The sequence below is a fragment of the Vombatus ursinus genome, unplaced genomic scaffold, assembly GCF_900497805.2.
Source record: "Vombatus ursinus unplaced genomic scaffold, bare-nosed wombat genome assembly UNPS02014848.1, whole genome shotgun sequence".
NCBI lineage: Eukaryota > Metazoa > Chordata > Mammalia > Diprotodontia > Vombatidae > Vombatus > Vombatus ursinus.
The window spans coordinates 1,824,457-1,851,582 of NW_020954626.1; the positions used below are offsets into that span (position 1 = coordinate 1,824,457).

General features: G+C 36.0%; 1 protein-coding gene across 2 annotated transcripts in view; it reads right to left on the minus strand.

The window, feature by feature from the left end:
* The window catches only part of TRPM7 (transient receptor potential cation channel subfamily M member 7), a 135,860-nt gene that overhangs the window by 56,853 nt on the left and 51,881 nt on the right, over positions 1-27,126 (minus strand). For both annotated transcript variants that reach the window (XM_027840771.1, XM_027840770.1), the window contains exons 8-11: positions 26,717-26,891; positions 26,021-26,144; positions 11,489-11,561; positions 7,160-7,260 (exon numbers count right to left, since the gene is read on the minus strand). In XM_027840771.1, the coding sequence (XP_027696572.1) occupies positions 7,160-7,260; positions 11,489-11,561; positions 26,021-26,144; positions 26,717-26,891 (473 nt within the window). The remainder of the gene's footprint in view (positions 1-7,159; positions 7,261-11,488; positions 11,562-26,020; positions 26,145-26,716; positions 26,892-27,126) is intronic.

The following is a 27,126-nucleotide window of genomic DNA, read 5'->3' on the forward strand; positions in this document are numbered from 1 at the left end:
GGGAACCAAGAAAAACAACATATTTAAGCAATGTTAATTAAATGAGATTTTTTACAAATAGTTATAAAAATATAACCACAACTGACTTCATTCTGAACATTTATATCTAGTTCTCCCTCAATAATGATGGATGAGAATAGTAATAAGTCATATGCATAAATAGAAAATTCAGATTTCAGAGTGGGAAAGAAAGGAATTTTTTTTTAACATGTGTTTTTAAAACTCTGGGTTACATATTTTCTCCCTTCCTCCCTCCCCACCCACCCTCATTGCAAAGACAAGCAACTTGATAGGTTACACATGTGCAGTCATGCAAAACACTTCCATAGTAGTCATGATGTGAAAAACTAAGTATATTTCCCTTCATTCTATCCCACCCCGCATTTATTCTATTCTCTCTTTTGACCCTGTCCCTCCTCAGAAGTGTTTGCTTCTGATTATCCCTTCCCCCAATCTGCCTTCCCCTCTATCATCCCCCTGCTCTCTTGTCCCCTTCCCCCCTTATTTTCCTGTAGGGTAAGATAGATTTCCATACCCAATTGTGTATGTTATTCCCTCCTTAAGCCAAATCCTATGAGAACAAAATTCACTCATTCCCTCTCACCTTCCCCCATTTCCCATCCACTGTAAAAGCCTTTCCTTGTCTTTTTTATGAGATAATTTACCCCTTTCTACCTCTCCCTTTCTCCTCCCAGTATAATCCTCTCACCCCTTAATTTTATTTTCCATCTTCAACTCACCCTGTGCCCTCTATCTATCTATACATACATATAATTTTTCCCTCCCACTATCATGAAAGGAATGCTTTGAAATAACATAAGGCTTATCTGTTTAAAATAAGTAAACAGAATCTGAAGGATTGAGATAAAAGGTAAAATATAAAGAGTTTGCTTATATTTATGGAACCTGTAGGCCAGATCATAGCCACTCACTTCACTTTTTAAAAAACTGAAACAAAACTGGAAGGAAAATTGGCTATGATTTCAGCCAAGTCCAAAGTTTCTATAATATGATTAAGAGAACTAATGAGATCATGAAGTCATAAATATTATAATCTAGAATAAATGCACATTTATAATTTAAGTACAAGCCATACAGAAATACTGGAAGCTATCTCTCTCAACTAAATTTTACAATTGCTAGTATTCTCCAGGAAGAAAAAGGCAAATGCCAATAACTGAAGGACCCTCTCTCAGAATAAGCTGAACACTTACATTTCCTATGAATGAACAAGAAAGGTCTGGAATATAAGGAGTTTGTTTTAGTCGGTACATCAATAAGCATTTATTAAGTGCATTCTGTGTTCTAGGCACTATGCTAAGTTAGGGATACAAAGAAAAGCAGAAATCAGTCACTATTCTCAAAGACTAATAAAGAAGCCAACATAAAAACACTTATGTACAAATTGTGTAAAAGATAAATAAGAGACAATCAATAAAGGGAATGCAGTGAGATTAACGGGGATCAAACAAGGATTCTCATAGAAGATGAGGTTTTAGCTGGGACTCAAACTAAGCCAAGGAAGCCAAGAAGTAGAGATAAGGAGAAGTGCAGATTTGGATAACAGTCAGTGAAAATGCTGACAATCTAGAGATGGAGTGTTTTATGTGAGGAACAATGAAGCCAGTATCACTGGATTGAACAGTATGTTGTCAAGGTGTAAGACTCAAGACCAGACCTATAGGAAGATGCCAGGCTGTAAAAGACTTTGAATGGCAAATGGAAGGTTTTGTAGTTGATCTTCTAGATGGAGTTTACTGTTGGGATGACATAATCAGATCTCTGACTCAGGAAGATTAATTGGACAGTTAAGTGGACTAGAGTGGAGAAACTTGAGACAGGGTCAACAACCAACAGGTTACTACAGTAGTCTAGGTGTGAGGAGATGGAAGCAGGGTAATAGCACTGTCAGAGGAGAGAGGGGAACATATATAAGAGATGTTAGAAAGGTAAAATCAACAGCACATGAAAAAAGATTGGACAAGGAAGAGTGGGGAATTGAGGATGACCCCCTGGGTGTAAGCTTAGGTAACTGGGAGAATTGTGGTTCCCTCAACAAAAAAAGATATGATAAGAAGCGAGGAAGGCTTGGGAAGAAAGATAATGTGTTCAGTTTTAGAGATACTAAGTTTAGGATGTTTATGAAACATCCAGTTTGAGATATATAACAAGCAATTGGAAATATGAAACTAAAGGTTGGACTAGGTAAGTAGATCTGAGAATGATCAGTACAGAGACTGTACAGAATAGAAATTGGGGGAGCTGAAGAGGTCACCAGGTGAAACAGTATATAGAAGGAGAAGGCAGCCTAGGACAGAACCCTATAGAGTGCTCACAGAAAATGGGTGTGATCTGAACAAAAATCCAGTGAAATACACTAAGGAGTCATCAGACAGGTAAGGTAGGAGGTAAACCACAATAGAGTACTTTGTGTATAGAAACCTACAAGGAAGAAAGTATAGAGAAGAAAGTGATCAAAGGCTGCAAGGAGGTCAAGAAGGATGAAGACTGAGAAAACAGAAGAAGGAGAAAAAAATTTAAGACTAGACTATCTGAAAGTCATGAGCAAAAGAAGAGCACAGACATAAATATTTCAAGAAATCTTAACAGAAAACTGACCAGACCTCTTCAAACCAGAGGACAAAATGGAAATTAAAAGAATCTACCAGTCATCTCCTGAAACAAGTTCTAAAATGAAAACTCTCAGGAACATAGTCAAAATCCAGTTTCCAGGACAAAAGAGGAAAAAATGAAAACAATCAGAAAGAATTCAAGTACTGAGGAGCCCCAATCACATACAATTTAGTAGCCAGAACTATAAAGAGGAATGAGAGTTTGAAATATGACATTCTAAAAGGCAAAAGATACAGACAGACACAGACACACTCGTACTTTAAGCCAAGAATAACTTAGCACCCAACAAAACTGAGTATTATCTTAAAGGGGGGAAAAATCTTTAATGAAACTGAGGACTTTCAAGCATTCCTGATGGAAAGACCAAAGCTAAGTAGAAATTCTCAAATTCAAACACAGGAATGAAAAGAACCATAAAATGGCAAATAGGAATGAACAATGATAGAGTACCAGAAAAGGATAAATTGTTTATGTTCTAACAGGCCCACTAGATGGTATGATGGATAAAGCACAGAAAGACATGAGATCCAACCCACTCTCAGACACTTCATGCTCACTAGCTGCATGATTCTGAGCAAGTCAAAGTTACTTAACCTCTGTTCTCAGTTTCCTCAACAGCTTCTACCTTACATAGTTTTTGTGAGGATCAAAATGATCTGTAAAACACTTAGTACAGTGCCTGGAACACAGAAGGCACTTGACAAATGCTTATTTCCTTTTCTTGCCTTCCCTAATATAGGTAAATGTGTATGTGTCACCTCTGAAGCCTATCATTATCATGGCTCATAAAGGGACTCGAATATGTCTTGATGATTTTTAAGAATGGAAAGAGAAGGGAAAAAGAATACATTGGGGACGTAAAAGACAGAAAATTATTTCACACAATTACGGTGTACAAACAGGCATGTATGGAAAGAGGGAGTAGGGGGTGGGAGGGAGCAGCTGACATTGAACTAACTCTCATCTAAACTGGTCATAGGACAGGATGAACACACACAGAGTTAGGTACAAAAATACATCTCACTCAAGTGGGAGATAGGAAAGTAAGGGAGAAGGAGAAATCCGTGAGGGTACATTAAGGGAAGGACTAGTCCTAAGTAAAACTGTACCTAAAAAAAATTATGTCTTTTTGAGGTAACAAAGAAAATGTAATGAAATAGTACTGTCTTTTTTTTTTTTTTACTAACATTTTTAGGCAATTGGGGTTAAGTGACTTGCCCAGGGTCACAGAGCCAGTAAAGGGTTTGGTCTGAAGCTGAATTTGAACTGAGGTCCTCCTGACTTCAGGGCAGGCGCTCTATCCACTTCGCCACCTAGCTGCCCCCTAGAGTACTGTCTTCTAAGAATAGTATTGTCTTTTAAGAAATAATGAAAGGGATGCTTTCAGAAATACCTGTAAAACTTATTAAGAACTGATGTAGAATAAAATGAACAGAACCAGGAGAACAATTTGTACAATGATAACAATATAATAAAGACAAACAACTCTGAAAGACTAAGAAACTCTGATCAGCATAATAAGCAAACATGATTCCAGAGGACGAATGATGAAATATGCTATCCACTTCCTGACTGAAAAGTGAAGGACTAAGAGTACAGAATGAGATACTGCCTCTCCCCACACACATTTTGCTTTTAGATTTACTATACATGTTTGTAACATGGATTTTATTTTTCTTTCAGTTTCATGAGGGAAGGGGAGGCAGCTCCCCTTTTAATTAAATAAAGTTCAATTTAAAAAAGACATGAGATGATGGAGGGCACAATCTGTCAGAAGATGGGGTAGAATAGGATCAATTGTGCATGTAGTGGGGGTTGCCTTGACAGAAAGAAGGACCCTCTCTTCATGTGAGACAAGGGTGAAGGTGAAGATACTGGCAAAAGGCATCATAGTGGTACAAGATGAGAACAGAAGAGAGATCTTGCATATGGCCTCATTTTTTTCCACCAGTAAAATATTCAGCAAGATTCTTAGTTGAGGTGTGGGGAGAAAAACGTGTAGAAAGTTTGACAAGAGACAAAAAAGTTTGGAATAGTGAGTTAATTAAGGAGGTGTAAAGAGACTGTCTTCTATTTTTTCTAACCTTATTTAATATTTCATTTTTTACCAATTTCATGTAAAAACAATTCTAACATCCTTTCTTTTTCAAATATTGAGTTCCAAATTCTCTCCCACGTCACTGAAAAGGCAAGCAATTTGATATAGCTTATACATGTATAGTCAGGCATAACACAGTGCCACATAAGTCACTCTGTGAAAGAAAACACAGACAAAAAAAAAAACCCAAAAAACTTCAAGAAAAATAAAGAAATAAAAAAAAAAAGTATCTTTGTTCGGCACTTAGGCTCTACCAGTATTTCTCTGGAAATAGACAGCACCTTTCATCATAAGCCCTACAGAGTTGTCTTGGATCATCGTATTGCTGAGAATAGCTAAGTTATTCATGGCAGATCATCATACAATATTACTATTACTGTGTACAACGTTTTCCTGGTTCTGTTCAATTCACTTTGCATCAATTCACGTTAAGTGAAAGGTCTTGCTATAATGATGGTGGCACACAGTTGAGATCATAAAGTTTTGTACTGGATCGAGTCAACAGGGTTTTTTTATTTTCTCCAGTTTCATCAGCAGGTGAATAGGAGGAAAGGCAAAAGATTCGAATAACTCAGGACTAAGGCCAGGCAGGGCAGGATTAGGGCTAATATAAAGGGGAAAAGAACTCAAGCAGAGTGTAGAGCTGAACTGGTTTACCTAAAGGTCAAAAAGTGAATGAGAGGAATGCTAGTGCAGAGGTGATGGCCTGGTAAGGAACCGATGGGATGAGAAATTGGAGATTATAGTAAAAATGAAGAATAGGGTTTGAGATAGTAAGGCAGAAGAAGTGAAATGAAAAATAGACTGTGATCAGATAAGAGAATGTTAGAGTACATGAACATGGAAGTAGAACATTTGCAGGTGATGGCAAGACCAAGGGTATGATTATTTTTGTGTGTAGTTGAGATGGGATCAGGTTGAGGTTAAGATGGTAATAGGACATGAGGGTACTTGAGAGAGTATCACTATGTATGCTAAAGTCCCCTTGCATAAGGACAGGAATTGAGGAGAAGAGAGAGATTGTGAGTTAGGTACTGAACTCACTGAGGAAATAAGAGAGTGCTCTGGAGACTGGTAGACAAGAACCACCAAGATTTTGATTGGATGGTAGATATGGTAGAGCCAATTTCAAAGGAGGAGAGGCTAAAGGGAGATGGTGGTAGAGAGAGAACTTGGAAATGACACTTGAGAGCAAGGAATATGACTCTTCAACCAGTATCAGTGAGTTGGGGGAATGAATTAAAGTACAGTTTACTGAAAAAGAGATGTTATCAAACTATAGATCAAGTTTAGCCCAAAAGAAGAGGTTTAAGAAGGTATCACTTTTATTTCTTTGCAGAAAGGAGAGATTATGGATGTGGAACACCAAATACAAACGTTAGATTTTAAAAATTATGATTAGTCTTACTGAACCACTACCCCCCTCTTTTTTTATTTTTTATTATAAGGGATGGCTCAATGGCAAGAAAAGTAGGGATAATTTGGGAAATACAAGTGATGTAAAAACAAAAAAAAAAATCAGTAAGTTTATTTTTAAAAGTCAAAACCACACAGAAGAGGATGTTCCAGAGAGAAGCGTTGCTATTACTGTGCTAAATAAATATAGAGACAGGTACTGGACCCAAGATTTTATGGGTATACGGAATTCTCAGATGAGGAAACTACTAATACAAGTCTTTGCGACTTAATGATTTCAGAGAGATACCTAGGGCACTCAGGGGACCAAGGCTCAGGCTACTGATGTAGTGTAAACAGTAGTGGCACAATGATCTCCAACTCCTCCCTCAGGCTTTAGAATAAGCAGACCAGCAGTATGAGCAATAGTAGCAAACTATACAAATCAATGTTTTATCTTTAGTAAATATTTTTTCTTTACTCTAAAAGTCCATCGACTTCTATAGCTAAATAAACCATTTTTGTAGTCTTTTGAAGAGTTCATTGTCAAATTTACTGCAAAACTACATATGTTAATAAAAATTATGTTATTTTTAAAGTCTTTTTTCATGTAGATTCTCACTATGTAAGAGACCTATTTATTTTTCTTTATAAGGTTAAAATCAATTGGAATGTATTGTATGTGAACCCTAACACTAAAGAATATTAAGGGCCAAAGTTCATTTCCAGAATTAATTTCTTCATTGGTTTACTATAATTCTTGCACTTTAAATGGAAGCTAGTTCAGAAAAACAACCAACAATCATTTTAAAAAGAGCATGCTCTCAAAGTCGCCACCTTTTAAATGAAATACTGAATAGAAGAAATATGAATAGGGAGAAATCAGTTCCAGTTGGAGGAACTCTAAATGGATCGAGATCAAGAGGATTAATGAAAAAAAGAAGTTAAATCATAGGCTAAGTGAATTATACAATTATTCAGGTTATTATAAAAACTTCCAAGTTTCATTCAGAATAAAGATTGTTTACATACCAGCCACTGTTGTCCATAAACAAATACATGATTTTTGGCAATATCAACTCTATCCCATGCCAGTGTAAGAACAAGTTGGTCAAATGCAGATGCATTAGTGCCTGAATCAAATAAGGGGAAATGTATCAACATGTAAAATCCACAAAATTGCCACCTTTTAAAACATGAATATCTACAATGATTATTCCCCTAAAAGACAAGTTAAATCTGTTATCAAAAACTTTCCTACCGTGCTATAAGGGTTTGTGAAGAAAAACAAAGTAAGTAATAACTATCTCAACTCAATTAAAAAAAATACTAATTAAATACATAACTATATACAATAGACTTTTTTAAGGAGGCAAAGAATACTACCAACTCAGGGATCATGAAAACTCTTGCCAAAGGAAGTGACACCTCTACTGATGCTTGAGGAAACTTGTGTGTGTGTGTGTGTGTGTGTGTACACACATATACGTACATACTTGTATATCAAGGGGAGTAATATGAAGTTAGTTTTGAAAGGGTTTTAAACGTCAGGCTGAGAAATTTGATTTTTTTTCCCCTAACAGAAAAAGGTTGAAACTGAAGTTGTGGAAAACTTCCTTTTCCATTTGGGCCATTACATTTTTTAAGGAGTTCTTCTCAGTCAGTATTTGTGCTGCCTTTTTCTGTTTGGCCAATTCTGCTTTTTAAGGAGTTGTTTTCTTCAGTATATTTTTTTTCCAGTTGGCCAACCGTATTTTTTAGGGACTTGTTTTCTTCAGTGTACTTTTTTTCCAGTTGGCCAATTATATTTTTTAGGAATATTAGTTTGGCAACTCTGTACATAATGGATAGAGGGTAAAGACTGGAAGCTGGGACAACAAATAAGAGGATCCTGCAATAGTACAAAAGAGGGGCGAAGAGAATGTACAATAGAATAGTGGGCATGTAGGTACAGAAAAGAAAACAAAGCTAAGACTCGACAATTAACTGGGTATTAAGAGTTTTAGAGAAGAAAATGTAGGATGACTCCCGGCTTATAACTTGGATGCCTAGAAGAATGATAGTGTCCTCAAACAAAACAGATGGGTCTGAATGAAAAAACGATTTAGGGGGAGAGATATTATGTTGATAGAGATATAGCTTGGACAGTCAGATGATGCTCAGAAGGAATGAACTAATAGTTTCAGAAGAAAGAAAAAGTTTAGGTATTCATAGGTTTCCATTCTGGGTTGCCTTTACCTGTTAGATGATGAGATTCTTAAAGGTAGGGTCTGTGATGCCTTTCTTTGTATCCTCTGTGCTTTAGCACAGTGCCTGGCAGATAATAGGCACTTAATAAATGTTTACTGACTTCAATTCTGGATAGAAAGATCAGAAAATTTTCACCATAGGGAAAAAAAAAAAGACAGTCAAGTATACCCATGGTCAGAAGGCTAGAGATGGATGATCCAAAAAATGAAACTAACATCTACGGTAAAGCCTAACTGGGCTGACCAATGCTAAGTGACTTCTTTAGCCTTTTTAAAGGTCTCTCAGTAAGAGTCGCTGCTGCTTTCTTAAAACACTCAGAACCACAAAGTGACAGCTTAAATGAATCAATCACAGCTGTACTTTATCAGCACTACAATGTCACAACCTCACTGATGTCTAGGGCCCCTTGATGCCTAAATTCCCTCAATTAGTCAGTCAACATCCATTAATTTCCTACTATGTGCCAGGCACTATGCTAAGCTTTGGAGATCCAAAAAGAGAAAAAAGACAGTTCTTGCACTCATGGAGCTCACAATCTAATGAAGGAGACAACAAGCAAACAAGTAGGTACAAACAAGTTCTATATAGGATAAATAGGAAATAATTAAAAGAGGGAAGGTACCAGAATTAAGAGGGGTTGGGAAAGGCTTCCTGTAGAAGCTGGGACTTAAAGGAAGCCAATAGGCAGAGATGAAAATGAAGAGCAATCAAAGCATGGGAGACAGCCAGAGAAAATGCTTGAAGCCAAAAGAACGGCTTATTTGTAAAATAAGGAAGCCAGTGTCACTGCATCAAAGAGTATGTGGCAGGAATCAATGAATGGAGGAAAGACTTGAGACAGTCCGACCCACCAGCAGTCTATAGCTACAGGCATGAGGTGATGAGGGCTTGCACCAGACTGGTAGCAGAATCAGGAGAGGAGGCATACTTGAGAGAGGTTGCAAAGGTGAAATTGACAGGTCTTGGCAACAGACTGGTTATGACAGATAAGGGAGCAGCTAAGGATGACACCTAGGTTGTGAGCCTGAGGAACCAGGAAGATGATGTTGCCCTTGTAATAGGGAAGGCAGCAAGGGGGAGGATTTAAGGGGAAAGATAAACAGTTGCAGCCTGGAGATGTGAGTTTGGAGGTCAGCAGAGAGGTTGGAACATGAAAGGCGGATTTGATAATCATTATCATAGAGATGGTAATTTAATCCTTGGTGATAAGATCACCAAGTGAAGTAAAGAGGGATTAGAGAAGAGAAGGAAATAAAAGAACCCTGAGACAGCCCTATGGTTAGAGGTGAGATCTGGATGAGCAAGCAAAGATTGAGGAGAAGTCTGATAGGGAGGAGAAGAACTGAGAGAGTGGTATCCCAAAAATCTAAAGAGAAGAGAGTGATCAATAGTTTCAAAGGCTACAGAGAAGCTGAGAATGATTGAGAATAGACCACTCAATCTGGCAACTAAGAGATCACTGGTAACTTTGAAGAAAGCATTTTCAGTAGAATGTTAAGATCAGATAATGACTTGGAAAGGGTTAAGAAGAAAGTGAAAAGAGAGAAAATGGAGGCACTGGGGGCAGCTAGGTGGCACAGTGGCTAGAGCACTAGCCCTGAAAGTCAGGAGGACCTGAGTTCTAATCCAGCTTCAGACCAAACACTTGTCACTTACTAGCTGTGTCACCCTGGGCTAGTCACTTAACCCCAACTGCCTAAAATTAAAAAAAAAAAAAAATCACATAAATTCAAATATAGTATTTGGAAAATTAAAATTATGGGGCAGCTAGGTGGCGCAGTGGGTAGAGCACCAACCCTGAAGTCGGGAGGACCTGAGTTCAAATCCAGCCTCAGATCACACACTTGTCACTAACTAGCTGTGTGACCCTGGGCAAGTCACTTAACCCCAAATGCCTAAAAAACAAAACAAAACAAAACAGAAAATGGAGGCACCTCTTGTAGATGGCCTTTTTGAGTTAAGCCACAAAGTACAGAAGAGATACAAGATGACAGTTTGCTGGAATGAAAAGATCACAAGTTTTGATTTTTTTTTTTGATAGAGGCAACTCAGACATGTTTGTAAGCAGCAAGATATAAGCCTGTACATAAGGAGGGACTGAAAGTAAGTGAAAGAGGAGGATGACAGAGGGTGTAATCTGCTGAAGGAGATGGGATGGAATGGGATCACAGGCAGATATAGGAGTTAGTCTTGGTAAGGAGTAACACCACCTCTTCATTTGAGACAGAGGTAAAGTTGGAGATAGTGGTAGAAGGAATGTGAGTGATATAAGATGAAGAAGAGTGGAGAAGAGGAGAGTCCTCAGTCTGCCAATCACACTGAGGGGTCCCTGACCATGTGCATTCTCCTGGAATTCTGAGGAGTGTTGACCTTCACTTCAAAAACTCCAGCCATCAATGCTGTCTACACAGCTAAACCAAAAAACATTGCCTACTTCTATCTGAAGTGGGAAAGGTAGGGGTGGGGTGTTACATGCTGAGAACAACAGCAATTGATATTTGTGGGACTAGCTAGACAACTACTTATTGCACTAACTCCTAAAGCTTCACTCCCTTTATTTGTGAAAGTATCAGCTTAGTGGAGAACAAAGTACTGAATTTGACTTTCTGAGCGAGCTACCTCATCAACTTGAATGTGGAATTGTTCTGTTTAAGTGAATGCTCATACCTATCATTTTAATGAGACTTTCAAAATAGCTTCTTGAGCAAAATATCTTTGCACAAGATTTAGTAAGGTAAAGAAAACATCTATCTTCTCACATAATAATCAATTTACACACAGTTATAATGACTGAGCTTGGTCCCAGAATAGAAATGAAGAACCTTCCTGCATTCTTTGCAAAGGTAGGCAAATTCATTAATGTGAAATATGGCATATGCTGTTACTGTTAATGTTTTGGTTGGTCTTCTTAAAATTCTTTTTTACCTGCTTTTTACTCTGTTACAAGGCATGATTCATTGGGGGAGGAAAGAACAGAGATGGGGTTGGATAGGGATATATTTTAAAATGAAGATGGTATAAAAACAAAAGATGTAACATTTTTAAATAAAGAAAATATGCTATATAGTACAGAAAATTTAGATACCTTTTAAACAAAAGTTAAGATTTTACCTTTTAGCAGAGCTGTAAGTATTGCAACATCTATATCTTGATGTTCATCTGACCCAATGTGGAAAACAGTTATCTGTTACAAAAAAAAAAATTATTTCCATTTATATCCACACTTTCACCTTTAATATACCAAGCAATCTTTTATATTATTTTAATTAAGGGGAAATAAAATTATTTATAGTAGGAATTTGTATTTCAGTATCACATTAAAACATTATTTCTCAAATAACACAAATATACAATTACAGTAAGATTTAAAAGAAGTTTACATGTATAAGCTCACTGACATGAAGACAAATGACCACTTAATGTGCTATATGTCTCAACAATATGATATGATTCTGAATCCTGAGCTAAATTTAAGCTATCCTAGCACCTTTGAAAAAATACATAATAATCTCCCCAAGAATGTTCAGGATTAAATATTATTAGAATTTATATTGGATGAGATCTAAATCTTAAATCAGTCCAAAAAGAAATCAAAATCAAGCCAATTTATTACGTGCCACCCATGTAGCACACAAGACAAAAATGTAAGTTACTACATTGTGGACACCAAACTGTGTTGCACACTGACAATTCCAGACATCTTAATTGCTCTTAAAAATCAAAGCTTTAGAGATGGAAGGAACCTAAGAGATCATCCAGTCCAATTCTATCATTATATAGATGAGGAAATTGAGGTCCAGGGACATTAACTTTCCTACAATCAGAAAGATGAATCCAAAATACCTTGAACACAAAAGCCAGACCATTCTTCAATAAATGGTTATATGAATAGGTAATTTTCAGAGGAAGAAATTCAAGCTATCAATGAAATATGAAAAAAAAATGCTCAAAATCACCATAATTAGAGAAATGAAAACGGAAGCAACTCTGAAGTTCCATAACAAGCTTATCAGATTGACAAAGATCATAAAAAAAGTAAAATGACAATTGTTGGAGGCGCTCTGGAAGGATGGACATGCTAAGCACTGCTAGTAGAGTTATGAATTCTGGAAAGCAATTTGAAACTATGCCCCAATGTCTATTCATTTATACATCAATATAATTACTAGGTCAAGACATTAAAAAAAAAAAAAAGATCAAAGGAGAAAAAGGGCCCATGCACATAAAAATAGCTATAGCAAAAAAAAAAAAAAACGCAAAAACCACTAGAAATTCAGCATGTGGCCTTCTACCGCGGAATGGCTAAACAAATTATAGGATACAAATTTAATGAATTCCACAGCACCATAAGAAATGATTAACGAGGAAGTTTCACAGGAAACTGGAAATACCACCATTAACTGATGATGAGTAAAGTGAGATGAAATGGGAGGTCAATTTATATAATTACAACATTTTAAAAAGAAACAACTTTGAAAAACTTTAAAACTTATCAAAACAATGACAAAACCATGATTCCAGAAGACCAAAGATGAAGCACACTAATGACTTCCTCTGAAATAAGTGATAGTCTTAATATGCAGAAAGAAAAACATTCTTGTAGACATAGCCTATGTGGGAATTTGTTCCGTTTGTTATGGAAGTTTTTTTAAAATTATTTTTTATTATTTATTGGGGGGGAGAATAGGAGGGGGAAGAAATAAATGATGATTAATTAGAAAAAACAATGAAATTATTTTTGAAATAATTGAAATAATATGAAATAATTAGATTTCTTTTGTTTAATCACCAGGAGAGAGTTGTTACTGTTTTAAAAATAAACTGACCATTTCTTAACTATTGTCCAGATGTGGCAAAACTAGTTGGTCTTACATTATAACATCCTGAAGAGGAAAAATAATCAACATTGAGTACGTGCGCACACACAGTCTCAGTCACCCTAATACATTACATAGAGACATTACCCTGAAAGAGTTTATAATATGTTTGGAGATAAATAAGCATGTGAAAAAGAAAACCTCTTGAATTAGTTTGTTTCTATAAAATCTGTTTATTACTTAGCACAGTCATTTAGCTATTAAAAATAACTCTAAATTAATTATAACTATAGAATCGTTGATTTTTGATATGTTTACATACTTTTAAGCCTTCATATCCTATAATAGTTTGAGTGCATTCATTTCTTCAGAGTAATCTTTCATTCCTCAGAATACTTAATAATACTTAAAATGTTAGCTGCTACCTCTCCAGGGCTTTCTTATATTCTAATCTAAATGAGATTTAAAAAAAAAATACCATTCTACTGCTCAACTAACTAGATCCCAGTCTTATTCATAATGTATCCTGAAAGCCTAAGCACATTATTTTATTTCTGATTTATTTATTTAGTCCAGACTTGTAACTTGATCTGTGTAGGAAGCTCTCTGATAAAGAAATTCTCTATCTATTTAAGTATGAAAGAGTTCTGCAATTAGAACATTAGAAAGTAGCCCAGGGCACAGACAGTTTGAGTACTCCGTCACAGATTACATAGTCAGCTGTGGTGGGGGTGGAGGAGGAGGAATTTGGAAGGAGGAACTTGAACCCAGGTCTTTCTCACTCATATAACTTATCTTTGAATAATCAGTGGCCAACCTGTATCTGATACTCAATAAACATTTCAAGATGATTATTATTATTAACAATAATAATTTCTATTGACAAGAGACAAGATGGGGAGGAACTTAACCTGATGTTGAATACAATTTTGAAAATTATCACTGTGGCAAAATAAAGAATTAAAATAAAGCACAAAAGGAAAACTTCTGGGTAACGTAAGCAACAAATAAAGGACCAGACATTTTTTCCAATTCTTAGAACTGTTCCAACTTTCTAAAACCGAAATTACGTGCCAAGGATAAAGCACCTTCAGCAACTTCTATGGTCAAGGACACCCACAATTGTAAAGAAGGTTTAAAACAAGACAAAACAAAACAAAACCCAAACCCAAGAACTGACACTCACTGACCCTGAATTTGCTCAGCACCCCTCCACCACCTCCCATACTAGCAGCGAGAGGCCACACAAGGAGACTCAAGGATGCAACACAGGGTTATATCAAAACGCATCGCAACATCAAGGTTCCCCCCAGTCCTCCAGTCTGCAGAAATTTGCTTGGGCCTTGATAGCCAGCTTGGCCACATCCTGTCAGGAACAAAAGACTGCCAGGGGCTACAACCTGGAAGCACCAGTGCTACAAAACTCTGAACTGCCAACGTAGGGAAAGCAGGCACTGCTGGAACCAGGAAAAATCTGGCTCTGACCTACTGGTGCTGGACCAGCGAACTAAGGAACAGAGGGAGTAGGGGTGATCACTAGGACAAGACGGAGTACATGTGAAGTTGCTGTGCATCAAGCTTGAGGAAAAGAACACAGAATCCAGCTGGGACCTATTTTGTTACCCCAAGAGTCACTTGCAACCTAGGCTGCTGAACCATGAGAAGAGGCTAAGAGGCTTTGACATTCAGCCCCCAAGAAAACCACAATTGGAAGGGGGGGGGTCAGAATTAAGAATAAGGAAAATATGGAGGGAGAGAAGGGTGGAAGGAAGGTGACAAAGGTCCAAAGTTTTCTGGAAGAAGAACTCTCAAAGACCTTGAACCTAAACTAATAAATCAACAGGAAAAGCAGTATCAGAAAGAAATTTGGAGTCCAAATATAGGTCAAAGCATCTATGTATAAGTACTGCAAAATAAAAAGAAAATGATGCAACACTTGATGAGACAAAGGAACCTGTGGAATTTGAGAACAATGAACCGTAACTGTTTCAGAGTAGTTTAAAAGAGAAATGAGAATTCTGAGAGCAAAATTCACATCATGCACAGGAAAAATAATGAGAATAGAAAAACTTGAATTTGCAATGACAAACCTCACCAAAAAAACAAAAGAGAAACAACAGAGTGGGAACGTAAATACACAGAAATGAAGGACAACCTAGAAGAAAAGCAAAAAAACAAGACCATTAAAAGAAAATATGCAAAATACAGAAGTAAAACATGGATACAGGAGGTGTAGAGAGCCTAAGGATCATGGAAGAAGAACAAAACAAAACCAAAAAAAACCTTAACACCATAATGAAGGAAATAATAGAAGAGAATTGCCCAGAACTTTTAAGCATAGAAAACGAAATTCCAATTGAAATAATTCACAAATAGCCTTCAGGAAAAAAAACAAAAAACTCAAGGCTACAAATTCCAAGACACACAGTGTTTAAATTTAATAATTCAATTCAGAAATAAATTCTGCAAGTCATCAAGAAAAAGGCCTTCAAATACAAAGGAAAGGATATTTCAATAATACAAGATTATTCTGCACCAACTGAAAAAAGGAAGAGGGAATGGAATAATGAGTTCTGATGAGCACTGGAGCTTAGGATGTTCCTCAAGGTGACCTATCCTGCAACTCTGAGCTTAACCATTCAGGATAAAAGATGGATATTCAATAAAAGTTTCAAACACTTTACACAGAAAGCCAGAACTGAAGATATTATTTGCTTCTTGAACACCCCAAACAATAGAAATGCAGGAATGAATAAATACAGACAGCAACAGAATAATGAGAGAAAGACAAGTAAAAGACTTTTTTCTTTTTTTAGGCATTTGGGGTTAAGTGACTTGCCCTGGGTCACACAACTAGTAAGTGTCAAGTGTTTGGGGTGAGGCCGGATTTGAACTCAGGTCCTCCTGACTTCAGGGTTGGTGCTCTATCCACTGTGCCACCTAGCTGCCCCAAAAGACTTCTTTCTAAATGAATACACAGAGACAAGGATGAAGGCAGAAATTTGGTAAAGGTAAAACTGAAGAGACAGATAGAAGGCATTATGAATAACAAGACATCTTTTCTACAGGTAAATGCTTCTTTTGCGGAACTACATTATAACATGTGAGGGGATGTGAAAGGGGGAGATGGGAGCAAGGGCATAACTTTAAATGTAAATGGATTAAACAGTCCCAATAAAAAAAAAATAAGTGACAGACTGGATAAGAAAACAAAATCCTACAATCTTTTCCTTACAAGAAATTTATTTAAAAAGCAAAGATAAAATAAACAAAATAAAACAAAATTAAAATATGGGGATAGAAAAAAATTTATTATGTATCGAGTAAATCCTCAAAATGAGAACTGCTATCATGCTATCAGAGAAAGCAGTAATAAACATTCAAAAAATTAAAAGGGAAAAACAAGAAAATCATGTTATGCTGAAAGGAACCACAAACAAACAAACTAATATCAGTAATAAATCTGAATGCATCAAATGCCTTAGCATCCAAAATCATAAAGGAAGCATCTGAGCTTCAGGACAATATAGAAAGTTAATACAAAAGTGACAGGAAATTTCAATATCCCTCCATCAATTTTGGATAAATCTAATCAAAAGATAAACAAAAGGGAAAATATGAACTGAACAAATTTCTGGAGAAACTAGAGTTAAGAGACTTCAAAAAAAAAAAAAAGTCCCTATATACTCCAAAATATGTATAGCAGCACTTTTTTGGTATAGCTAAGATTTGGAAACAAAGTAGATGTCCATTATGCAGCTAAAGAAACTGGAGTACACGAATGCAATGATATATTATCATGTTAGAAGAAATTATGTGTAATACAGAAAAGCACAGTAAAGATCTCTATTAACTGATGCACAGTAAACACATATACACAGTAACTACAACAATGTAAACATAAAGAATGACAAAAAAACAAAAGTAAATGAAACAAAATTATAATGATCATGTGGAACTCAAATGAAGAGATATAAGAAGATGCCCCACCTACTCACCAATCTCTTCATGGAGGTGGGAGGTTAAGTATTACAAATTGTATAAAAAATATTATTTATCATATGGGATAGCTCTTAGAGAGAAGATAAGAGGAAAGGATACACTGGATACTATGTAATATAAAAAACAGAAAATATTAATAAAAACTTTATATACAAAAACATATTAGAGTGGCAATAATGACCTAATGAGACAATTTTAACTTGGGTTCCATGTAGTCGCTGCCAGTAGTGCACATGAAAAAAGGAATTATTACTTGGTGAACTGAAACTGACCCATAAAACCAACTGTCTTTCAATTCAACATTTATTAAAGCTCTACATTCAGGGAACTATGCTAGATGCTGAGGATTCAAACATATCATAAAGACAAGCTCTTTCTCAAGAAGCTAACAATTTAGTTCCGGGTGGGGGGGAGGGGGAGAGACAACAAGAGGAACATTCACACATAAATAACTATGCTACAAGAATAACTATGCAATAAACATTTTTGTACATGTGAGTCCTTTTCCCATTTTTTATGATCTCTTTGGGATGCAGCCCTAAAAGTGCTATTGCTGAGTCAAAGGGGGTACACATTTTTATATCCTTTGGGCATAGTTCCAAATTGCTCTCCAGAATAGTTGGGTAAGTCCACAAATCTATCAACAATGCATTAGTGTTCCCATTTTCCCACATCTTCTCCAACATTTATCATTTTCTTGTTTTGTCATGTTGGCCAATCTGATAGGTGTGATGCAGTGCCTTAGAGTTGGTTTGATTTGCATTTCTCTAATCAGTAGTGATTTAGAGCATTTTTCCATGACTATAGATGGCTTTCATTTCTTCATCTGAGAACTGCCTGTTCATATCCTTTGACCATTTATCAACTGGAGAATGACTTATATTCTTATAAATTTGACTTATTCTCTATATATTTTAGAAATGGGGCCCTTATCAGAGACACTGGTTATAAAAACTCTTTCCCACTTTTCTACTTCCCTCCTAATCTTGGTTGCATTGGCTTTGTGCAAAACCTTTTCAATTTAATGTAATCAAAATTATACATTTTGCATTTCATAATGTTCTCTATCTCCTGTTTGGTCACGAATTCTTCTGTTCTCCATAAATCTGACAGGAAAACTATTCCTTGCTCTCCCAATCTGCTTATAGTATCAGCCTTTATATCTAAATTATGAATCCATTTTGACTTTATATTTATAAATATATAGTTTATATATATTTATTATTTTATCTATTCTATTAATTTCTTATTATGCATCTTATTGTTTTATATTATATTTTATATCATAATGTATAATGTATTTTACAATAATTATTAATTATATAAAATTATATATTGTTTTATATATTGTTATATTTATTGTTTTATTATATATCTAATTTATATATTTATAAATATCTATGTATTTATGAATATAAGTATATATAAACATAAATATATTTAAATATTTATAACAGCTCTTTTTATGGTGGCTAAGAATTGGAAATTGAGGGAATGCCCAGCAATTGGGGAAATGGCTGAACAAGCTGTGGTATATGAATATAATGCAATACTACTGTGCTATAAGAAATGATGAACAGGCTGACTTCAGAAAAACCTGGAAAGACTTGTATCAACTGATGCTGAGTGAAGTGAGCAGAACCAGGAGAACGGTGTACACAGTAACAGCCATGTTGTGCAATGACTAATAATGATGGACTTAGCCCTTCTCAGCAATGCAAGATCTAAGACAACTCCAAAGTTCTCATGATGGAAAATGCTATCCATATTCAAAGAAAAAGCTATGGCGTTTGAATGCAGATCGAAGCATACCATTTGCTATTTTTTTCTTCTGTTTTGTTTTATTTCCTTTTTCTGATGGTTCCTATTAGTTCTGATTCTTCTTTACAATATCACTAATGTGAAAATATGTTTAATAGGAACTTATATGTACAGCCTATATCAGACTGCAAGCTATGTTGGGGAGGGAGATGGGGAAGGAGGTGAAGAAAAATTTAAAACTCAAAAGCTTATGGAAGTGATTGCTGATAAATCAAAATAAATTAATTTTTTTAAAAAAAGAATAACTATGCAAGAGAGAAGTTCAGAGGAAGTGTGATGAGAAATTTGAGGATCAATGGATCACCTTCACCTGAGGAAGACAGGATATGATTAAAAGAGGAAGTTGAGCCTTGATGAAACAGAGAGATCTCAAAAGATGGGGGCTGGGCAAGTAAAAAACTCTCTTCTATAGGCAGAGGTGAAAGTGTAACCAAAGTCACAGGAGATAGGGAGAAAGTAAAATAAGACAAGATGATCAAAGGCCATCAAATTTGTCTGAAATATGGAGTAGGTAAAGGGAAGTAGTAAGAAAGAAGGCAAGAAAGGTATGCTGGAGTCAGGTTGTTTAGCCAGATTTAACAACAGCTGAAGCAAGTGGATCTGATTTAAAGTCTGAGTCAAAGCTTTTACCCAATTACTTTTTCTACATAAAGTACATTCTTCTTATTATTCATAACATTTCATTTCACACCTTTTACAGTCTTAAAAACTGCACATTTATGAGAGAATGATAAGGACTATACTTTATACAAATTCACCCAGAATCAACTGATTCTGATCAGCTGCTTGTTACCTTTCCTTGCCATATAGAACCATTAACAATAACTGACATATTTTCACAATCTCTTATGGGAATTTAACCTCCACAAAAGAAAACAACATGCCAGAAAACATAACCTCTTACTGGGCATAAATATGTGATAATAAAGTTAAAAGATTTAAGAATCTATTTCATGTAGAAATCACTTAATTGTTGTTCAGTCATTTCAGGTGTGTCTGACTCTTTGTGAAGCCATTTGGAGTTTTCTTGGCAAAGATACTGCAGTGGTTTGCCATTTCCTTCTTCAGTTCATTATATAGATGAGGAGCTGAGGCAAACAGAGTTAAGTGACTTGCCCAGGGTCACACAGCTACTACGTGTCTGAGGCCACATTTGAACTCAGGAAGATATCTTCCTGACTTCAGGTCTGGCACTCTTTCCACTAGAACACCTAGCTGCCCAGAAATCACTTAATCTTGCTGAGCAAAAGACATGCCAACCAAGGGTAATACAAGATTATGGCATAAGTTCATTTGTATAAAGAGGAAGTTGATTGAAGAATATGCGTAGGATGATCTTATTAAACAACAAAGGAGCTGAGGGAAAAAGGATCCTGCAGGGGTCCTCCTGAAGCCAGAAGTGGATATAATCAGAAGGAAGCTAAAAGATCTGCCAAGTTATTGCATAATGATCTATTCTCAATGATGGCAATAGTGTTAACCATTTAAACCATCTAGGGTTTATCCATGTGACTCACTATGTGAGCATCTCCGACACCCCCTACTGGGACATCTTGAACTGGATGTCCTATAGAGACCTTAAACTCAAAACTGAACTCATGGTCTTTCCCCTCAAAACCTCCCCTCTTCTGAATCTGCCTATTACTGTTGAGGGTACCATTATCACTCTGGGCACCCAGGTTTCACAACCTAAGTGACATCTTCAACTCCACACTCTCTCTCATCTCCCCTAGTTAATCATTTACTAAGGCTTGTCAGTTCTACCTCTCTCACCTTTGACACCTTTCCAACTGATTTTCCTTGAAGTGTAGGTCTAACCATGTCAATTCTCTAGTCAATTATCTACTAGCTCCCGAACACCTCTAGGAACAAATGTAAAATCTTTTGTTTGACATTCAAAGCCCTTCATGAATTTACCTTTTCCTAACTGTCTATTCTTCTTACACATTACTCACACCCATATATTCGTTGGTATAGTGATGCTGGTACCATTGCTCCTCATACAACATAATCTCCCAATCCCAGGTATTTTCAGTGATGGACCTCTATGCCTGGAATTTTCTCTGTCTTCATCTCTGCCTCCTGACTTCCCTGACTTCCTTAAAATCCAGCTAAAACCTCATCTTCTACAAGAAGCGGTTCTCTTTACTCCAATTTATTATACATTTTGTTTGCACATATCTTTTTGTCCTTCAAGTGGCCTCCCCTCTTACTATTAAACTGTCAGCTGCTTGACAGCAAAGATTGTTTTTAGCATAGTGCCTGGCGTTTAATAAATGTTTGTTGAATGAACAAGATTTCAATTCAATTCAATATATTTATTAACAGATGCAAATGAAAGTCCTTTCTTTCAAGAAGCTTTACACTGTACTGGAAGGATTGTAATATAAACACAATTTTCTATATCTCAACAACAAAACCCTGCAAGAAGAGATACTCCATTTAAAATAAGTACAGACAGTATAAAAACCTGGGAGTACACCTACCAAAACAAACCCAGGAATTATATGAACATAATTGTAACAAAATTCATTTGGAAAAACAAAAAAAAATCAAGAACATCAAAAGAATGAAAAAAAAAAAGTAAAGGAAGGCAGTTAAGCAGTACCAGATCTTAAATTATATTATATTGTAGTAATTATCAAAACTATCTGGTACTGGCTATGATACAGAAAGGTGTATCAGCAGCAAAGAGTAGACATAGAACACACAGTAACAAATGGTTATAGTAATAGTAATCTTGTGTTTGACAAATGTAGAGACAAGCTTTTGGAATAAGAATTCATTATTTGGTAAAAACTGCTGGAAAGCAGCCTGGCAGAAACTGAGCACAGACCAATATTTTACACCATTTACAAATATAAGGTCAAAATGGATACATGACCTAGATATAAAGGGAGACATCATGAAGATATTAGAAGAACATGGAACATATAACCTATCAATTATGGGTAGGAGAATGATTTATGAAAAAATGATAGACTTATTCTCATAGGATTTGACTTAAGGAGAGAATAACATACACACTCAATTGGGTATGGAAATCTGTCTTACCCTACAGGAAAATAGGGGGGGGAAGGGGACAAGAGAGTAGGGAAGACTGGGAAAGGGGGTAATCAGAAGCAAATAATTCTGAGGAGGGACAGGGTCAAAAGAAAGAATAGAATAAATGGGCAGGATAGGATTAAGGGAAATAGAGTTAGTTAGTTTTTCACAGCATGTTTACTATGGAAGTGTTTTGCATAACTGCATATGTATAACCTATATTGAGCTGCTTGCCTTTTCCATGAAGGTGGGTGGGGAGGAAGGAAAGGAGAAAATTTGGAACCCAAAGTTTTAAAAACACATGTTTAAAAAAAATGTTTTCACATGCAACTGGGAAGTAAGAAATACAGAAAATGGGGTACAGAAATCTACCCTGCCCTACAGGAAAACAGAAGAGAAAGGGGATAAGAGAAGGGGACGAGATATAGAAGGGAAGGCAGACTAGGGGAAGGGGTATTCAGAATGCATGCCATCTTGGGGTGGGGGGAGGGGCGAGATGAGGTGAAAATTTGGAACTCAAAATCTTGTGGAAGTAAATGTTGAATACTAAAAATAAATTTTTTAAAAAATTAAAAAATTTTTAAAAATTTTAAAAATGATAGAGCATTGTAAGATGCAAAATGGATTTTATTCACATTAAATTAAAAAGGGTTTGTACAAATAAAATCAATGTAGCCAAGATGAAAAGGAAAGCAGAAAATTGGGGGGAAAATTTTATAGACAGTTTCTTGGATAAAGGTCTCATATCTCAAATATATAGAGAACTCTGTCTAATTTATAAGAATATGAGTCATTCCCCAATTGATAAATGGTCAAAAGAATATGAACAGGCAATTTTTTGATGAAGAAATCAAAACTTTATATATAGTCACATGAAAAAATGCTCTAATCCACTGATCAGAGAAATGCAAATTAAAACAACTTTGAGATATCTCATACCTATCAGATTGGTTAAAATGATAGAAGGGGGAAATGACAAATGCTGGAGGGGATGTGGAAAAATTGGGACATTAATACATGTCAGTGGAACTGTGAACTGATCCAATCATTTTGGAGAGTAATCTGGAATTATGTCCAAAGAACTATAAAACTTTGGCCCAGCAACACCACTGTTAGGTTTGTTTTCCAAGGTGATCAGGGAAAAAGGAAAAGACCTTATATGTTCTAAAATCTCTGTGGTGGCAAAGAACTAGAAACTGAGGGGATGCCCATCAATTGGGGACTGGCTAAACAAGTTGTGGTATATGATCATGATGGAATACTACTATGCTATAAGAAATGATGAGCTGGTTGATTTCAGAAAGACTGGCATGAATAAATAGCGAAATGAACAGAACCAAGAGAACTTTGTACATAGCAACAACACTATTATTCTTTTTTTTAATTACTTAAATTTATTTTTAGTTTTCAACATTCACTTCCACAAGATTTTGAGTTCCAAATTTTCTCCCTATCTCCCCTTACCCCCCATCCCAAGAAGACATGCATTCTGAATACCCTTTCCCCTAATCTACCCTCCCTTCTGTCACCCCACCCCTTCTCTTACCTCCTTCCCCTTTCTATTTTCCTGTAGGGCAGGATAGATTTCTATACCCCATTGCCTGTGTATCTTATTTCCCAGTTGCATGGAAAAACAATTTAACATTAACAACACTATTATTCTAAGAACAGCTTTGAATGACTAAGTTATTTTGAGTATTATAAATACTCAAATCAATTACAAAGGATCTAGGAAGAAAAATCTAATAAATAAAAGTACGCATAGTATGTTTTTTTAAACACACACATTTGTGTCTAATGGTAGCCTTCTCTAGGATGGGGTGGGGAAGGAGGGAAGGAGGAAGAGGGATAGAGAGAGAGAGGGAGGAAAAAAAGTAAGCAGCAGAGAACAAAAGAAAACTTAGAAGAAAGCACAGAAAAGCAGGATAGCTTTGAAAACGATATGTAGTATTTATTACATAGTTTTTCAAAAAAAGTAATGGTGCAAAATGGAAATTCATGGTTTTATACTGTCTTCTTTTTATGTTGTGCTGTATACATGGAAATGTTTTGGGGGGTTTTTGGTCTTGTGTTTAAGTTCAAAATGAATAAAAAAAAAACCCAACATCTCAGAGAGTAAGATTCCAAAGAATGGAAAAGTCTACAAATATTTTAACAAAGATGTTTGTCTTTGCTTAACAGAGACACAGTACCAACAAATTAAGTAAAGAGTAAATGAAAGGTAGTTTTTGAGGGGAAGGCCCTAGTAGTTGTGGGGATAGGTAAAGTCTTCTTGGAGGATGTGGTGTTTTAGTTAAAGTCTTACAGGAAAACACAGAATCTAGAAGTTGGAGGTACTGAGGGAGAGCAAGGAGGACAGAAAGTGTAAAGGCATGGAGAAAGGAGATAAAGCACTGTATGTGAGGAACGCTAAGTAGACAAGTTGGCCAATCTATGGATGATGGAAGGAATACTTTATTAAAACACTGTAAAGGACAGGAAGGAGAAGGTAAAGAGTTTTAAATGCCAAATAGAGGATTTTATATCTGATCCTAGAGGTAACAGGAAGCAATGGAGTTTATTAAGGAGAGTATGACAGGGGAATATTTTAGGAAATTCACTTTGGCAGCAGTGTGGAGAATTAAAGGATTAGAAAAGGAGAAGACTTGAGGCAAGGAGTCCAATATAAAGACTACTGAAATAGTTCAAACAAGAGTGATGAAGGCTTGCCTTCTCTCTGAGAATAGACTCGGCATGGATCATATCTTGACAAATCTCACAACGAAGAGAAAGAGAGATAATAGGATACTTCTGTTTCTGTTTACTGATTTTAAAAAAGCAGCTGAGCTGGTTTAAATAAAGTATTCAACAGTGTCATGGAGGCTGGTCTACACAAATACCAAACAGAAGGACTCCCTATGACAAGATTCTCTAGATATTCTTGTTCATGGAAAAAATGCACTCTGATCAGATTATTACATGCTTCAGGACATGCAGCTTACTGGGTTTAGTTCCTATGTCTATAATTTAGACAGAAAGACAGATACAGAGACAGCCTGAATGGGTGCTACAGAAAAGACAATGAGCTGGAACCAGAATTGGAAAGAAATAAAGTGATTGGGTTGGACTGCATTTGGAAAAATTATATTATTATATTATTAAATTATTATTATTATAAAATTATATTAAAACTTTCAGTGAGAAAAGCTTCATTTTGTGGGGACAGGGTTTGTGAAGTGTTGGGGAAGGAGGTAGGAGAAGAAAGGGAGGGGACCTAGACTTGGGACTTAATTGTCATAGGAGCCTCCTGGTAATGAAATGGCATCTATCACAACATAGACTGGCACTTGCTTTGTCACTTATGCTCTTAGAGAGCTTTCTGGATCACTGAGATGTTAAGTGATTTACCCAGGATTATAGTCAGTTTTGTGTCAGAAATAAAACTTAAACTCAGGTCCTCCTGACTTGAAGACAGATATCGAGCTACTTCATTTGGTTACACGGTTGTGAATCATGGACTAAAAATATCTTGATTTAAGAAGAAACAAATTACAAGCAACATCCAAGATGAATTTTTCTTTTTACAAGAAATGTTAAGACTTCCTCTAGGAAATATATTACCAGTAAAGGAGGTGGACTGATTATATACTTACTATAAGACACAAGAAAGTTAGATAACCTGAGTGATACACTGATACTCCCAAGTTAGTTAAAACCAATCAATTAATTAAATAACAAAAGAATGCTTTTAGGGAATTGATGTTCTATGTAGAATTTACAGAAAGACATACAAGATAGAAAGGGGAGGAGGGATTTTGATCAATAGAGGATGTAGTAACATGGATGAAATCACAGATTCAACTAAACATCTAAACACGATAATCAGAAGTTAGAGCTCTTATTTCATAAATTATTATCCCTCTGATTCAGAATGAGTTTTAATGGAAATAAAAAGCTTTCCCTGCTGAAATCCACTTACAAGTTCTTTCTTTTTCATGCATTCCATCAATGTTTGAAATAAGTGAACAGCCTCACTCTGGCCAAAATTGAATGTCTTTTTGATAGTTGAAATGATGTCAGGTTCTGCTGCATCAGGGAGATTTCTAAAACAAAGATGGCCAAAGATTTCAGTAACTACTAAATTCTCCTTCTATGTAGCCATGTGCTTTAAGATGGCACACAGTCAGATATCATTCAAGACACATTTTCAGATGCTATACTAACATGTTATTTTACAGGCTGGTTGAATTTTTGTCGAGGGGGATCAGGGGAAAGAATCCATACTTAGTGACTTTCCTCTACTATAGACATTTTTGAAAGATACAAGTTGAAACTATTTCCTAATATTTTGCAAAATCAACATATATTATGATGTAACAGTACCCCCAAAAGCACTCATGTTTTTAAGCTTTTAACAACACAAAAATTAATCCAATTTTCTCTTTAAAAAAAAATCTCTTGGGGCAGCAAGGTGGCGCAGTGGATAGAGCACTGGCCCTGGATTCAGGAGGACCTGAGTTTAAATCCGGCCTCAGACACACACTTACTAGCGGTATGATCCTGGGCAAGTCACTTAGCCCCATTGCCTAGGCCCCCCCCCCCCCCAAAAATAAAAATCTCTCCATAAATCCTTAAATTAATGCCACCTCCCCCCACCCGCAAAAGTTTCTCTTACCCGCCTTCTTCTGTTTGTTTATGAACATGAGCCAGTATGTCTGCAGCTCGACCTGTACCTTCACAAACCACCACTGGGACAGGTGGACTTTCTTGAAGATATTCCAATACTGTAAGGATAACATTGGGTCCACCTTCAAAAATGAGAGCCACCACAGGCACACCTTGACCAATTCCTTTTTTAAAAAAATTAAGAAAAAGCAAAGTTCAGTTATTAACTGAAGCGATAATTCAACTAAATTCTTTCACAAAAGGTAGTGCAAAACCAACAGCAAATATAACACCCATTTTCCTTACCCTATATATTTGATTTGTTTCTGAATTTAATAATGTATAAATTTAAATATCTATCCTCATATTCACATATGTAAAATGAATGCCTGAATAAATCCTTTTCTATTGATATCCATA